The following is a 14,004-nucleotide window of genomic DNA, read 5'->3' on the forward strand; positions in this document are numbered from 1 at the left end:
CAGGCAACAGCAATTTCTGGCTCTTTCAGAGCTGATGATGAAGTACCTATACCATGTATAATACCGATCGTCTCAACATAGTGAATTGGAACGGCAGGTCCTGCAGAAACGAGTTGAGTTCTTCGATTTTCTCTGTAAACAAACAACATCGACGTCGCTACAGTTACTGAAACTTGGCTAAAACCGAATAATGCTTTCTACCACCCTAACTACAATTGCGACCGAGCGGATAGAAGAAGCTGTGACAATGAAAGATGAGGTGGGGTTCTCATTGCTATTAGGAAAGAGATAAAATTCACTCAAGTAAATATCAACACGAGTGCTATCGAATCGGTTGGTGTCCAAATCCATGCTGATACTCAACCCATTTACATTGTTGCCGTTTATTTCCCTGGAGCGCACCGAAATGCATCATGGAATATATTAGGCTGTCAAAAAAGTCCTGCGGTATTTTTTTTGAATTTTCATTTGTTCATAAAATTAGTTACAATCATCTGTTTTAAGTCAAATATGCGCCGTTTTGTTCGATGACTTGTTCCCAACGAGATGCCAACTTCATAATACCCCTGTTATAAAAGCTCGCTTCCTTATTGGCAAAGAACTCGGATAGCCAATTTTCACAGGCCTCTTATGTGGCTAACTTCTGACTACCTAGCTCGTTCGCCATGAACAAAAACAGGTGGTAGTCACTTGGTGCAAGGTCCGGACTATAAGGCGGATGCAAAAGAACCTCCCATCCGAGCTCCCGGAGCTTCTGGCGCGTCACCAAAGAAGTGTGTGGCCTGGCGTTGTCCTGATGGAAGACAATGCGGCCTCTGCTTATCAAAGATGGCCTCTTCTTCATGAGTGCTACCTTCAAGCGGTCCAGTTGTTGGCAGTACAGGTCCAAATTGAGCGTTTGGCCATAGGGAAGCAGCTCATAATAAATTATTCCTTGACAATCCCACCAAACACACAGCAGAACCTTTCTGGCCGTTAATGAGGGCTTGGCTACCGTCTGAGCCGCTTCATCGGGCTTCGACCACGACCGTTTGCGCTTCACGTTGTCGTAAGCGACCCACTTTTCATCGCCAGTCACCATCCGCTTCAGAAACGGGTCGATTTTGTTGCGATTCAGCAGCGATTCACATGCGTCGATACGGTCAAAGATGTTTTTTTGCGTCAACGTGTGTGGCACCCATATGTGATGTCGATGGTTTTCGGATTGTGACTCTAATAACGCGCATAAATCTGAAATCGAACTAGTCACTCATACGCCATTCTTTATTCTGCCTCGTTAGTTCTATACATTGACATTATATAACCCACTGTCAAAACCATGGCTCATTCTTCTAGCACGGTCCAATGTAAATAGTATCTAATCATAGTACAGTGGGCCCATCGCACGATACCACATTCCCCCCCTTACTTATCGGTTGATTTCACTCTTTTAATATAATCTCGTAGATATGTTGGCGGCTTCTGAATGCGTCTATCACGGGCACTTTTCCTTAATTCATCCTGTTCAGGCATCGTTGTAGGAGTGATCGGAATAACAGCTTCATTGGAATCCTCTCGCGTGGTTGCTGCCTCTTCAGTGAATTCGGTCGTGTTTCCGCAAAACAGCTTAAGGTGAGATACGTTCCGAAAATAGGTTTTCCCAGATATTTTTGAGCGTAATTCAGCTTCGGCTCCGTTTCGTCTGATTATAATATACTGTTCTGGGCTGAAGTTACTTGTAAGTTTATTCTCCTTAGTCATTCTCTTGGCGATAACAATATCTCCCTCTTTCAACGTGCATTCTTCGGCCTTTCTTCGCTCGTTACATGATTCTGCTCCTTGCACTTTTTTCGTCCAATCTCTATCTTTGGTCTCCTCATTTTTATCATTCCACGCTTGATTCACAGTCGGCAGCTTGTCTTTAAGAATTCGACCAAACATTAAAACTGACGGAGCTACCCCTGTTGTGGAATGCGGTGTTGAATTATACATCAGAAGGAAGCTTCTCAAATCCCATTTCCAATCGGTTTGATTTGATTCCTGACTTATCCGCAAGCGTTTGAGAATGGAGCTGTTCATCCGCTCGACTTCCCCATTTGCCTGGGGCCAGTAGGGGGTTGTTTTTTGATGTCTGATGCCGTATTCTTTACAGAATGCATTGAAGGACTCACTAACAAACTGGGGGCCATGATCTGTTCTTAGAGTTTCTGGAATCCCAAACCGACTAAAGGTCTCGTATAGGGCTTTAATGGTGAGGCCAGCTGTAGTCTGGGTCATTATAATTACTTCAGTAAACCTGCTAAAGTAATCAATGAGAACCAAAAGATGGTGTCCACTGGGGAGCGGACCAAGAAAGTCTGTCGCTATATTTGCCCATGCACGGTCAGGCATTTTCGTTCTTAACATCGGTTCTGGAGGAGACAAGGACGACACAAGTGTACACGATTGACAACTTCGTACATACTTCTCCACTTGAATATCCATTTTGGGCCACCAAACTTTCTGCCTCAACCGTCTTTTCATCAAACACATTCCCGGATGCCCTTCATGTGCACAATCCATTACTTGCTGCTGTAATTTTTCGGGAATTATTAATCTATCTCCCCTCAGCACAACGTTTCCTGATGAATATAATTCCGATTTGAATTGCTTAAACGGTTTGACTAGATCGGTCCAAACGCCTGATTCCAGAGCTTTCAGCAGCTCCTGTAGTACAGTATCTTCAACCGTTGCTTCAGCAACATCAGTCAAACTCACAGCATTTGCCGCGGCGAATTCAGCAAGTTGGTGTATGTAGATTTCTGATGGCTCGTCAAAATGCACAGCTTGTGATATCGAAAGGCGGGACAAAGCATCTGCAATATTACTGATACCTGGTTCATGGATTATTTCATAATCATACGATTGTAACCGTAGCACCCATCTTTCGATTCTAGGACAGGGGCGAGAGCGAGGGTTAAACAAAAATTTTAATGCTTTGCAGTCGGTGATGAGCTGAAACCGTTGACCCAGTAAGTACAAACTAAACTTCTCTACCGCCCAAACTAACGCCAAAGCTTCTCGCTCCGTCTGAGAATATTTCCTTTCTAACTCCGTCAAAGACTTGCTGGCAAATGCTACAACTCTCGAAATTCCTGCACCTTCCTGCAAAAGTACAGCTCCTAGTCCCTCCGGACTAGCATCGGCTATAAGCTTAGTCTTATCTCGTTTGTTGAAAAACCCAATATGTTTAATATTAATTACTGCCTTTTTCACTGCTTCAAAAGCGGCTGTCTGTTCCTCTTTCCATTGGAACGATGTATCCGAGCGCAACAACTGTCTGAGTGGTTCGGTTTTAGCTGCAAGGTTTGGAATAAATCGTCCTACATAGGTGATAAGTCCCAAGTAGCTTCTCAGCTCCGAGATGTTTTTAGGTTCTCTAAAACTGCAAATAGCTGCCAAACGATCCTCGGTGGGTCTAATTCCACTTGAACTTAGAATATGACCCAAAAATTCAAGCTTTTCAACCCCATATACACACTTTTTTTCATTCAATAGTACCCCATATTCCACCAGACGCTGTTGCAGGGCTAGAAGTCGAACATCATGCTCTATTTTCGTTTCTCCATACACCACAATATCGTCCAGGTAAACAATAACCCCGTCTAATCCAGCTAACATGGATTCCATTGTTTTCTGGAAGATTTCCGGGGCACAACTTATGCCAAACATAAGTCTTTTAAACCTAGAGTTCAATTTAATCAGTTAGTGATCAATAAATAAGATGAAATAATAAATCGACTTTGTCAACCAAATCATTCTTTATTTTTGCAAACTAAGAAAAATATGAAGTTTTGGAGATTAATTTTGCTCTCAGTTTGACAAAGTAGAAATAAAAAATTTCTCTAAAATGTGAATCTACCTGTAAAGTCCAGTTTTTGTAATGAAGGTCGTGATCGGGCGCGATTTCTCAGAGATTTCCAACTGGTGATATGCGTCTTTAATATCAATTTTCGAAAACATCTTTGCCCCGCTGACAGAACCAAGTAGCTCATCTACCATTGGAAGTGGATGTTTTTCACGCAGCACAGCTGCATTGGCACGCCGCATGTCGATACACAATCGAACATCTCCAGAATCTTTCATAACAGGAACTAGTGGAGAGACCCATTGCGATGGGCCGTGAACCTGCTCGATGATCCCTTGTTTCAACAAGGTATCCAACTTTTCTACTACTTTATCCTCAAGCGCGTAAGGAACTCGACGATATCCTTGTTGAACTGGTTGCACGGTTTTGTCTATGGGAATTCCAACTGTCAGTCCCTTGAATTTGGGAAATTCCGTTTCGGAATACTCTGCAATCGATGCAACATGAAACCCAACTTTCAAAACACCTAATTCCTTTGCTGTTTTGTCCCCCAACAAGCATTGTTGTCCGTTCTTAGCTACGTAGAATTTAGCTTCCACTTTCCTATTCCCGGCTTCCACCGTAGCGTAGAAACTACCAATCATTTCCATAGGCTGACATGATGCATATCCAGTGAATACCTTGTCTACTACCTTAGACATATTCCAAACCTGAACGGCGAAGTTTTTCATCTGAGTCCAGGCGTTTTCACTGATAATATTGGCGGCAGCCCCAGAATCGACAATCATCGGGACGTCTACACCACCGATTTTGAACAGGAAAATATTTTCTCCCATAGCATAGAAAACGTATCCTTCATCTTGGTCTCTATCTCCATCTTGCTTTACCATTCGGATTCTCTTCGGGGGACCAGTACCTCGCTCTTCATTATTAACTCGTTTTAGACATTGTCTAGCAAAATGTCCAACGCCACCACATTTCAAACAAGTCGCTCGCTTGGCTGGGCATATTTCAGAGCCTTTTACATGTCCTCGCTTACCACATGAGAAACAGACTGCTTCTGAACCGCGCCCTGGCTCTCTTCTCAGTTTTCCATAATGAGTAGTTCCGCTAATAGCTCCGAAAGACTTAGTAGATTGCTGACGAACGAAACGATCTTCGGACCCAGAGGAGTATCTCTCTATTGGCTTAGGTTGCCATCTCGGTTGCCACTTAATCACTTTGTTTACAGTTGATTCAGGTTTGGTTCCTTCAAAATCTTTCAACCGGTGAATACTCTCTTCTAGCAACGTTCCCACAGATTCGATTTCCTCCAACGACATATCCCGTTTTAACATTTTCTGCTTCAACTTTTCGGACAAGCATTTCTCAACGATTTGATCTAGGATCATTTCGTCCGGCTTTTCGTACTCACATCGTTTTACTTGGGTCCTTAGACGCAAAACGAAATCACCGAAACGTTCTGAGGATTTCTGTGCAATTTGGCGGAACAAATGACGTTCATAGGTTCGTCTGCGAAATGGTTCGAAATGACTATCCAGTTTTGCGATAGCCTTATCATAATACGGAGGGTTCTTGAGAACGTGTGGTACATTTCCAGCATCTGGTAGATTATCAAAAATATCACGAAGATCAGAGCCACCTAGATAAAGCAACTTCGAACGTCTGTCGTATTGTGAAACTATTCCTTCAGCTTCAAAATACGCTTCAAGATCTCTTTTCCATTTTGCCCATGCTACTGGCAACTGGGAAGATTCCATCGAAGTGAGGAACGGTTTGATTCTTGCATCGCTACTAGTCCTGTATTATCATGTATGAAAAATAAAGAAGAAAAATCAAAAATCTTTCTTTTTTTTTTTAACACTTCAATACCCTTCAAAAAAAAAAAGGCCCATTATTCATAAACTTGCCATAAAAAGATTTTTTTTTTTTTTTTTTGTGTTCCAAAATAATTCTTCCAATCGAGATGAAAGCTTTTTCTCACATTTAATTTTGTAAATGTTAAGTCAGGGTCTCCTGTAGAATTGAATCATAACTCAATTCAATTCAGTCAGTTGATATGTTTACCAACTCAACTCATTTATTCGATACTTGACAAAATATTTCTATAAATATAGCGAACCCGCAAACCTATCAACTTTGATATACAGCCTATTCCCAATCCTAAGGCAACCCTGTCAAATCAACCGATAGCGATCCCGCTTTGCGCAAATCTCTAGGCAATCCTGCCATCATGTAAAGCAACTGGGCAATCCTGCCCTTCATCGTGCAGCAAAAATGATTTCTCAAATTTATTGGCAATCCTGCCAGCTGTATGCAGTGATCCCACCTCTTCTCCAGTATTCTGGCAATCCTGCCGTCTCAAACATAAGCGAACCCGCTGATACCTGTACTATTTATAGCATGACGAGCCCGCCAACTCTAGTGTTCCCGTTATATTTTCTCCTCTCCCTTCACACGATAGATTAATCCATTATCCCCACAACGTTTCACTTGTGTCCATAAACTTTGTTTTTTTTTTTTTTCTTTATATGTATACGAGAACTCACAAGGCCTATATGTAATCTTGGCGGCCATCTTTTTCATCTGAAAATTTTCTCTTGAGGGGGCATAGCCCTGACCAGCTTATGAATAATGTGATCTTCACTTGACCAAAAATAGCACTCATTTTCGTACTTCACACAATATTTCTTTTAAAGTAGCTTTTACTTACATGTTTTATCCTCGTCGCCAATGTGATGTCGATGGTTTTCGGATTGTGACTCTAATAACGCGCATAAATCTGAAATCGAACTAGTCACTCATACGCCATTCTTTATTCTGCCTCGTTAGTTCTATACATTGACATTATATAACCCACTGTCAAAACCATGGCTCATTCTTCTAGCACGGTCCAATGTAAATAGTATCTAATCATAGTACAGTGGGCCCATCGCACGATACCACACCATACATCGAGCTTCTTTGTGAATCCAAGCTTCTTCAAATGGTTAATAACGGTTTTATGACTTATCCCCAGCTCTTGGCCGATGCTACGGCTGCTACTATGCCGGTCTTTCTCGGCTAATTCAGCGATTTATTCGCAATTTTCGACGACAGGCCTTCCGGAGCGTGGCGCATCTTCGACGACCTCTACACCAGAACGAAAACGTTGGAAAGGTATTTTTGCGCGCTATAATATAGTCCTTGACAGTGTTTTGTTTGGTTAAGTCGTTCGTGAGTTATAGTGTCGCAAATATGGAGCAAAATAAAGAGAAAATCCGACATATTTTACAGTAAAGGGTGTGTCACATCAAATTGCATCACGGAAAAAACGCTGTAGAAATTCGCCCAGTAGACCGATCCTTTTGAAAATTTTAGACAGTAAAATAAAAACTATTAAGCAACTTTTGGCATTTTTTTTTTATTCATACTTCGAGCCCAAGCCCGTATGCTCGCACCTTCCTCTTTACCCCGTCCATAAGGTTCTGTACAACGTCAGGTTGTAGTTTTTTTTTTTAACAGAAATCCATTTTCTCTTGAAGTCCGCCTCCGATTTGACAACTTTTGGGTTCTTCCGGTTGAAAAAGCAAATCTTCTCGCAGAGAGTTTCTCCGCCGCTCATGGTAACACTCTACCTAGTAACCCAACCACAATATAGGCTGTAGAAGAATCAGCACAGCAAATAGCAGCAACTGTCCTAGTCCTTGAAGATGTCCCATTGATTCGACCCAAAGAGCTGAAGGGAATCATCAAAACTTTACAACCCCGAAAAGCTCCTGGAAAGGACAAAATTCGCAACGTTCTACTGAAGAACCTTCCACGGAAAGGATTCATAGTTTTGACCAAAATCATCAATGATTGTTTGCGACTCTCGTACATCCCTAGTGAATGGAAACATGCAATCGTCACTGCAATTCCTAAGTCGGGTAAGGACATTACACTTCTCTCCACAATGAGCAAGATTCTGGAACGCATCGTACTCACTTGAGTACAGGGTCAACAGGCTAACAAACCACGTCAAGATCCAATTCCGCGAAGGAAAATCTGCTGGAATGATACTTTTGGATGTCGAGAAAGCCTACGATTCCGTCTGGCAGGATGCAATTCTTCATAAGATGAAAGTGGCTGATTTCCCTCCATATATTCTCAAGCTTCTACAATCTTTCTTGAAAGAACGACGCTTCCAAGTCATTGTCAACGGAAAACTTTCAGCCTGCCAGTCAATTCCGTTTGGAGTACCTCAAGGATGTGTTCTTAGTCCAGTGTTATATAATATTTTCACTGCGGATGTAGTAATGGTGGATGGAGTCAGCTACTACTTTTTGCTGACGATACGGGCTTCATTGTTGCTGACAAAAATCCGGAAAAGGCCATCGATAAATTGCAGACAGCACAAGATGCACTAGAAGACTTCCAAAAACGCTGGAGAATAAAGGTAAATCCTGCGAAAACGCAAGCTATTTTCTTCACTCGACGACGTAGCCAGCTACACCTGCCGCAATCAGAAGTGACTGTACTCGGACAGCCTGTACAGTGGACTGACCAAGTGAAGTATCTTGGTTTTATGCTGGATAAAAAAAGTAAAATTTGACAAACACATTGTTGCCTCTTTGCAAAAATGCGATAAGCTGACTAAGATGCTTTACCCTTTAATCTGCCGACGTTCGAGACTAACCGTAACAAACAAGATGCTTCTGTACAAACTCGTATTTCTACCCACCCTAACGTATGGATCCAGCTTGGCACAGCTGCGCGCTAACCCAAAGGAAAAAACTCCAAACTAGACAAAATTAACTATGAAAAATGATGCTGGATCTGGAATTTAACCACCCTACAGAAGACCTTCACGAAATTGCCAACATTGAACCAATTGACGAATGGACATCTAGACTCCTAGAAAAGTTTTGGATAGGATGCTCGATTTTTTTTTATCCAAAATATATATTTTTATTAAGGCTCATATGGCGTCAACCTGACGGGGCCGGGAGTTCAATATTTCGACAATGTTTGCCTTATAACTATGTTAGTAATATGTAACCGATTACTCGCGGTTGGCTCGAGGTTAGTATTACAAGTGTTTTCGTAATTGTGATGTTGCTGTCTCCAATGCTCTGTACCTATGCCCGACACGGGATACTTCCTATTGGGATGCAGTTGACCATTAATCAGCAACGCCCCCCTAGTATGTACCCCATATCTAGCGTGGTGCGTCTTCTCGACTCGAGGAATCCAGGATAGAATGGTCACTAGCCGGCGCAATCATCAGCTCGTATAGAGTTGTCATGAGCGGTACAACCTTTGGCTCTTGTTGAATCATCAGTGGACTGCACAACCTTTGGCCCGTGCATCTGTAAAGAGTGTGTGTATGTATTGCCGCGACTAAGTAAAACTTTATAGATCGAATAGGAGGGATATGAAACAGGGACACAACGAAGGAAACATCATTAAACGTTGACATCGGCGTTTCTGAGGAACAGGTATAGATGAAGCAGAAGATCAGGATCACGGCTACCTAAGATATCCCGGACGGGGATATCCGATTGTCTGCCTTTTGCTCTCAGTGCTCTAGAGAGCTGAGAGCGAGCAGCATGGAACCGGATACACGACCAGACAATATGCTCGATGTCGTGGTAGCCATCGCCACAATCACAAAGATTGTTTGCTGCGAGCCCAATGCGATAGAGATGCGCGTTTAGGTTGTAGTGATTGGACATAAGCCGCGAATGAAATCACGACCGACATTCAATCCCTTAAACCAAGCACTCGTCGAAACCTTAGGGATAATCGTGTGTAACCAGCGACCGAACTCATCTTCACTCCACATGCGCTGCCAACTAACGAGTGTGTCCTGACGAGGAATATGAAAAAAATCGTTATAAGCAATTTGCCTTTCAAAAAGTGTGCCTTCTGAAGCGCCCACCTTAGCTAGCGAGTCCCCGGAATCGAGCAATGAGAGGGGACCCATGCTAAGGTAATCTTGAATAATTTTTTGACCAAAACACTCAATAGATATCTTATTCTTGTTAGGAAATAAGATGAGCGTTTATCAACTTTCATTGAACGGATTGCCTCTATTGAGCTGAGACTGTCTGAAAAAATAAAATAATGGTCGATGGGCAATGTTTCAATGATCCCTAAAGCGTAATATATCGCACCCAGTTCAGCGACATACACGGAACAAGGATCTTTGAGTTTGAAAGAGGCACTGGAATTTTCATTGAAGATGCCGAAGCCAGTAGACCCGTTTATGAATGAACCGTCAGTAAAGAACATTTTATCAGATCTAACTTTCCCATATTCTGCCGAAAATATCGGCGGAATAGAATCGGAGCGGAGATGATCTGGGATTCCATGGATTTTTGGTCGCATGGACAGATTGACAGAGGAATTGTAAAAGTATGGGAAGCAAACTTGGTTGGGAATGCCTGGTGAAGGGTGCACTTCATGGGTAAGGAAATCATGGTACAAAGACATAAAACTTGACTGAGGAGTCAGTTGGAGTAGATTTTCGAAGTTATCAATCACCAATGGATTCATGATCTTGCAACGGATGAGAAATCTGTAGGATAATTCTGTGAATCGAAGAGTAAGCGGGGTTACTCCTGCCAAGACTTCGAGACTCATCGTATGTGTCGAATGCAAACACCCCATTGCTATACGCAAGCAACGATATTGTACTCTCTCCAGCTTGAGAATATGAATCCTGGCAGCTGATCGGAAGCAAAAACTGCAATATTCTAACACTGATAATATCGTTGTTTTGTATAACTGAATGAGGTCTCCTGGATGGGCACCCCACCATGTTCCGGTTATTGTTTGGAGAAGATTGATTCTTTGCTGGCATTTCTGTTTCAAATACGCAATGTGTATTCCCCAGGTACATTTAGAGTCAAAATATACTCCAAGGTATTTGAAAAACATCGAGTGCCTGATCGCTTTACCGGATAGGTGAAGCTGGAATTGGGCGGGTTCGTGCTTCCTAGAAAAAACGACCATTTCGGTTTTCTCCGTAGAGAATTCGATACCCAGCTTGAGAGCCCACGTGAACAGGTTGTTCAGGGTATCTTGCAAGGATTTTTGCAGAACGGCGGGATTAGTATCCGTGATGGAAATAACTCCATCGTCTGCAAGTTGAGACAATGCAATGCAGTGCAATCTCTAGTTAGACATATATCATTGACGTAGAAACTATACAAGAGGGGGCTTAAGCAGGAGCCTTGTGGTAGGCCCATAAAACTGTATCGAGAAGATTTCAAGCTGCCATGATTGAAAAACATGTGCTTTTCTGACAGTAAATTGTACAGGAAATTATTTAGAATTGGCGAAGTTCCACGATTATGAAGTTTCTCTGAGAGAATTTCCATGGAAACTGAAACAAATGCCCCTTTGATATCGAGAAAAACGGAAGCCATTTGTTCTTTACGAGCAAATGCGATTTGGATTTCAGAAGATAGCAGCGCGAGACAATCATTCGTCCCTTTACCTCAGCGAAAGCCAAACTGCGTATTTGACAGCAAATTGTTCGTTTCAACCCACTTGTCCAAACGAAGTAGAATCATTTTCTCTAACAATTTACGAATACAGGATAACATTGCAATCGGCCTATACGAGTTGTGATCGCAAGCCGGCTTGTTGGGTTTCCGTATGGCTATCACTCTCACTTGTCTCCAGTCATGCCGGACCATATTCAGCTCCAGAAACTTGTTGAACAAGTTCAGCAAACGCTGTTTCGCCAAGTCGGGAAGATTCTTCAACAAGTTGAATTTAATCTTGTCCGACCCCGGAGCTGAATTGTTACATGAGAGGAGGGCAATTGAGAATTCTTCTTCTTCTTCTTCTTCTTCAATGGCACTAACGTTCCTAGAGGAACTTCGCCGTCTCAACGTAGTATTACTTGCGTCATTTTTATTAGTACTTAGTTGAGATTTCTATGCCAAATAACACGCCTTGAATGCATTCTGAGTGGCAAGCTCTAGAAATTGAGAATTCTACTATCGAAAAATTCTCATAATCGCATTGGAGCGGAATGTCGCGTACGACGTTTTGTGCAGGAACGGAATCGGGACAAACCTTTCTTGCAAATTTGAAAATCCATCGGTCAGAGTATTCCTCACTTTCATTCGTATGGTTCCATCCACGCATTCTCCTAGCCGTATTCCAAAGAGTGCTTATAGCTGTCTCCCTTGACAAACCATTGACGAACTTCCGCCAATATCCACGCTTTTTTGCTTTAATCAGACCTTTTAGTTTGGCTTCTAGAGCTTGGTACTTTCGAAACCATTCCACTAATCCAGTTTTCCTGAATTTTTTGAAAGCGGATGATTTTGCAAGGTAGACCTTTGAACACTCCTTGTCCCACCAAAGTGATGGAGGACGACGTCGGAAAGTGGTAGCAGGAACACGTTTCTTTAGAGCTTGAAGTGCGCTTTCGTAAATCAAACTCGATATAAAGTGTTTGTACAGGATGCTCGATGTCAGAAAATATTCTCATTACAAACATAGTGCCATCATAGCTATAATATATTTTCATCAAACTTTTCCTCTTACTATCATCGATCTTTAAATAAGCGCATCGGGTTTTTTTTAACTTTTCCTGTCCCTATTAAAACAAAACAAGTTATTATTGTCTCAAATGATAGAACATAGTTAATTCACAGCTGCAAGGATCACCAAATCTTCTGTCTAGCAAATAAGAGAACAACCTGTAAATGTTAAGGGCGGAACAATAAATATGAATTGAATTGAATAGATTGAATAGACTCCGACCATGTTCTTTCCCTGTTCCCCCAAAAATCAGTGTATTGTCCCTACAGTTGCACACTCCCTCGCATCTCATCAAAATACTTCGATTCAACACCTCTTGGAAAACATCCAGAGAACTGTATAGTCCAAAGGCAGACAAGCGTAACGAAACATGCCGAACACGGTCATGAAGTCTGTCAATCGTCACGACTCTTCATGGAGCTTAACGTGAAAGAATTCGCTTGATGAATCTCTCAAAAAACTAGTTTGCGCTTGCAAGCCTTCGAGGATCTCACACTCCTTCACAATGCTCACCACAGGTTGTAAGTTCACCTCGCTAGGCAGTGACCTCTGAATGCTGAATGACCTCTTCGTGTTTCCCCTTCAAACAATTTGGACCGATTCGTATACTCAAACGGAAGTCGTTGGAATGCTTCGGATCAGTCTTCCGAAAAACACTTACACATGTCCACGCTATGAAGTCTGATTAAACAATCCTTGGTTTCGTGCAAAGAAAGCTTTCTATGAGAATTTTTTTGCGTGCATGTTGGCAATTGACGAATTTATGCAAAGCTGAATCAGCTCATGCGACATCTACACTAGAACTCAGAACCACAAAAGTGAGGGTGTTTGTTTATTTTACGCACTGAAAAGCAAGATTCGGTGGTGATTATTCATTTTATTTCAATTTAGATTCATTTCAGCCATTGAATGTCGTCAGTATATGGTAAGAAAGTTGGAGTTTTGTATATTTACGATGGTTTCAACACGCGATTTGACCAAAGTCATAGATAATCTTCGAAAATTTTAAGTTTGATAATGCATATCGGTTATTGATACTATGGATAATTGCGATGATATTGATTTCATATCAAATTGGCTGATATCTTTGATTATGTAGAGTCCGATACGAGAAGGATTTGCTGTATTTTTAGCGCAAAACACCCTATTCATCGTTTACTTAGTTAAAAAAAAATTAAGTTACAATACTCATAACCAAGGTGTTGTACTATAGGTGGACCGCAATGTCAAAATTGCTGTTCGGCCATTGCTCGTGAAAAAAAAATGAGTGGGTTATATCTATGATATAACCGCAAGGTTGACGTGGAAATACCTTAGCTTAGCAATCATTCGTTTGTATTGATTAAATTCTTGATTGAATGAAACAGTTTCCACATTCAATTGAGTTCAATATATTTGCTCTGTGAGTGAAAAAAATGAACAAATGCCGTGTAAAGTCTATTCATTTTTTGTGATTGATTGTACTTCGTTACAAGTAAATTTAATGACGGACCTTTTACGTTTGGTATGATGACTAGAACAAAATATATGTATGGAAGAATTATCAAACGTTTGATGAACCAGCCTAAGGCTGAAAATCTTTCCAATAAAGACAAAAAAAAATTATCAAACGATTATTTTATTTTACATTTCCCTCTGAAGTTTACACCCAA

At 41.6% G+C, this 14,004-nt stretch overlaps 1 protein-coding gene across 1 annotated transcript; it reads right to left on the bottom strand.

The window, feature by feature from the left end:
• Positions 1-3,876: 3,876 nt before the first annotated feature.
• Positions 3,877-5,586, bottom strand: LOC129765784 (uncharacterized). Its single transcript, XM_055766213.1, has one exon. The coding sequence runs from the start codon at positions 5,584-5,586 to the stop codon at positions 3,877-3,879; it is 1,710 nt and encodes a 569-aa protein (XP_055622188.1).
• Positions 5,587-14,004: the final 8,418 nt, after the last annotated feature.

Source organism: Toxorhynchites rutilus, chromosome 2 (assembly GCF_029784135.1).
Source record: "Toxorhynchites rutilus septentrionalis strain SRP chromosome 2, ASM2978413v1, whole genome shotgun sequence".
Taxonomy (NCBI): domain Eukaryota; kingdom Metazoa; phylum Arthropoda; class Insecta; order Diptera; family Culicidae; genus Toxorhynchites; species Toxorhynchites rutilus.

Coding starts and splice junctions, on each gene's coding strand:
- LOC129765784 (XM_055766213.1), bottom strand. CDS start 5,586: ATGGAATCTTCCCAGTTGCCAGTAGCATGGGCAAAATGGAAAAGAGAT.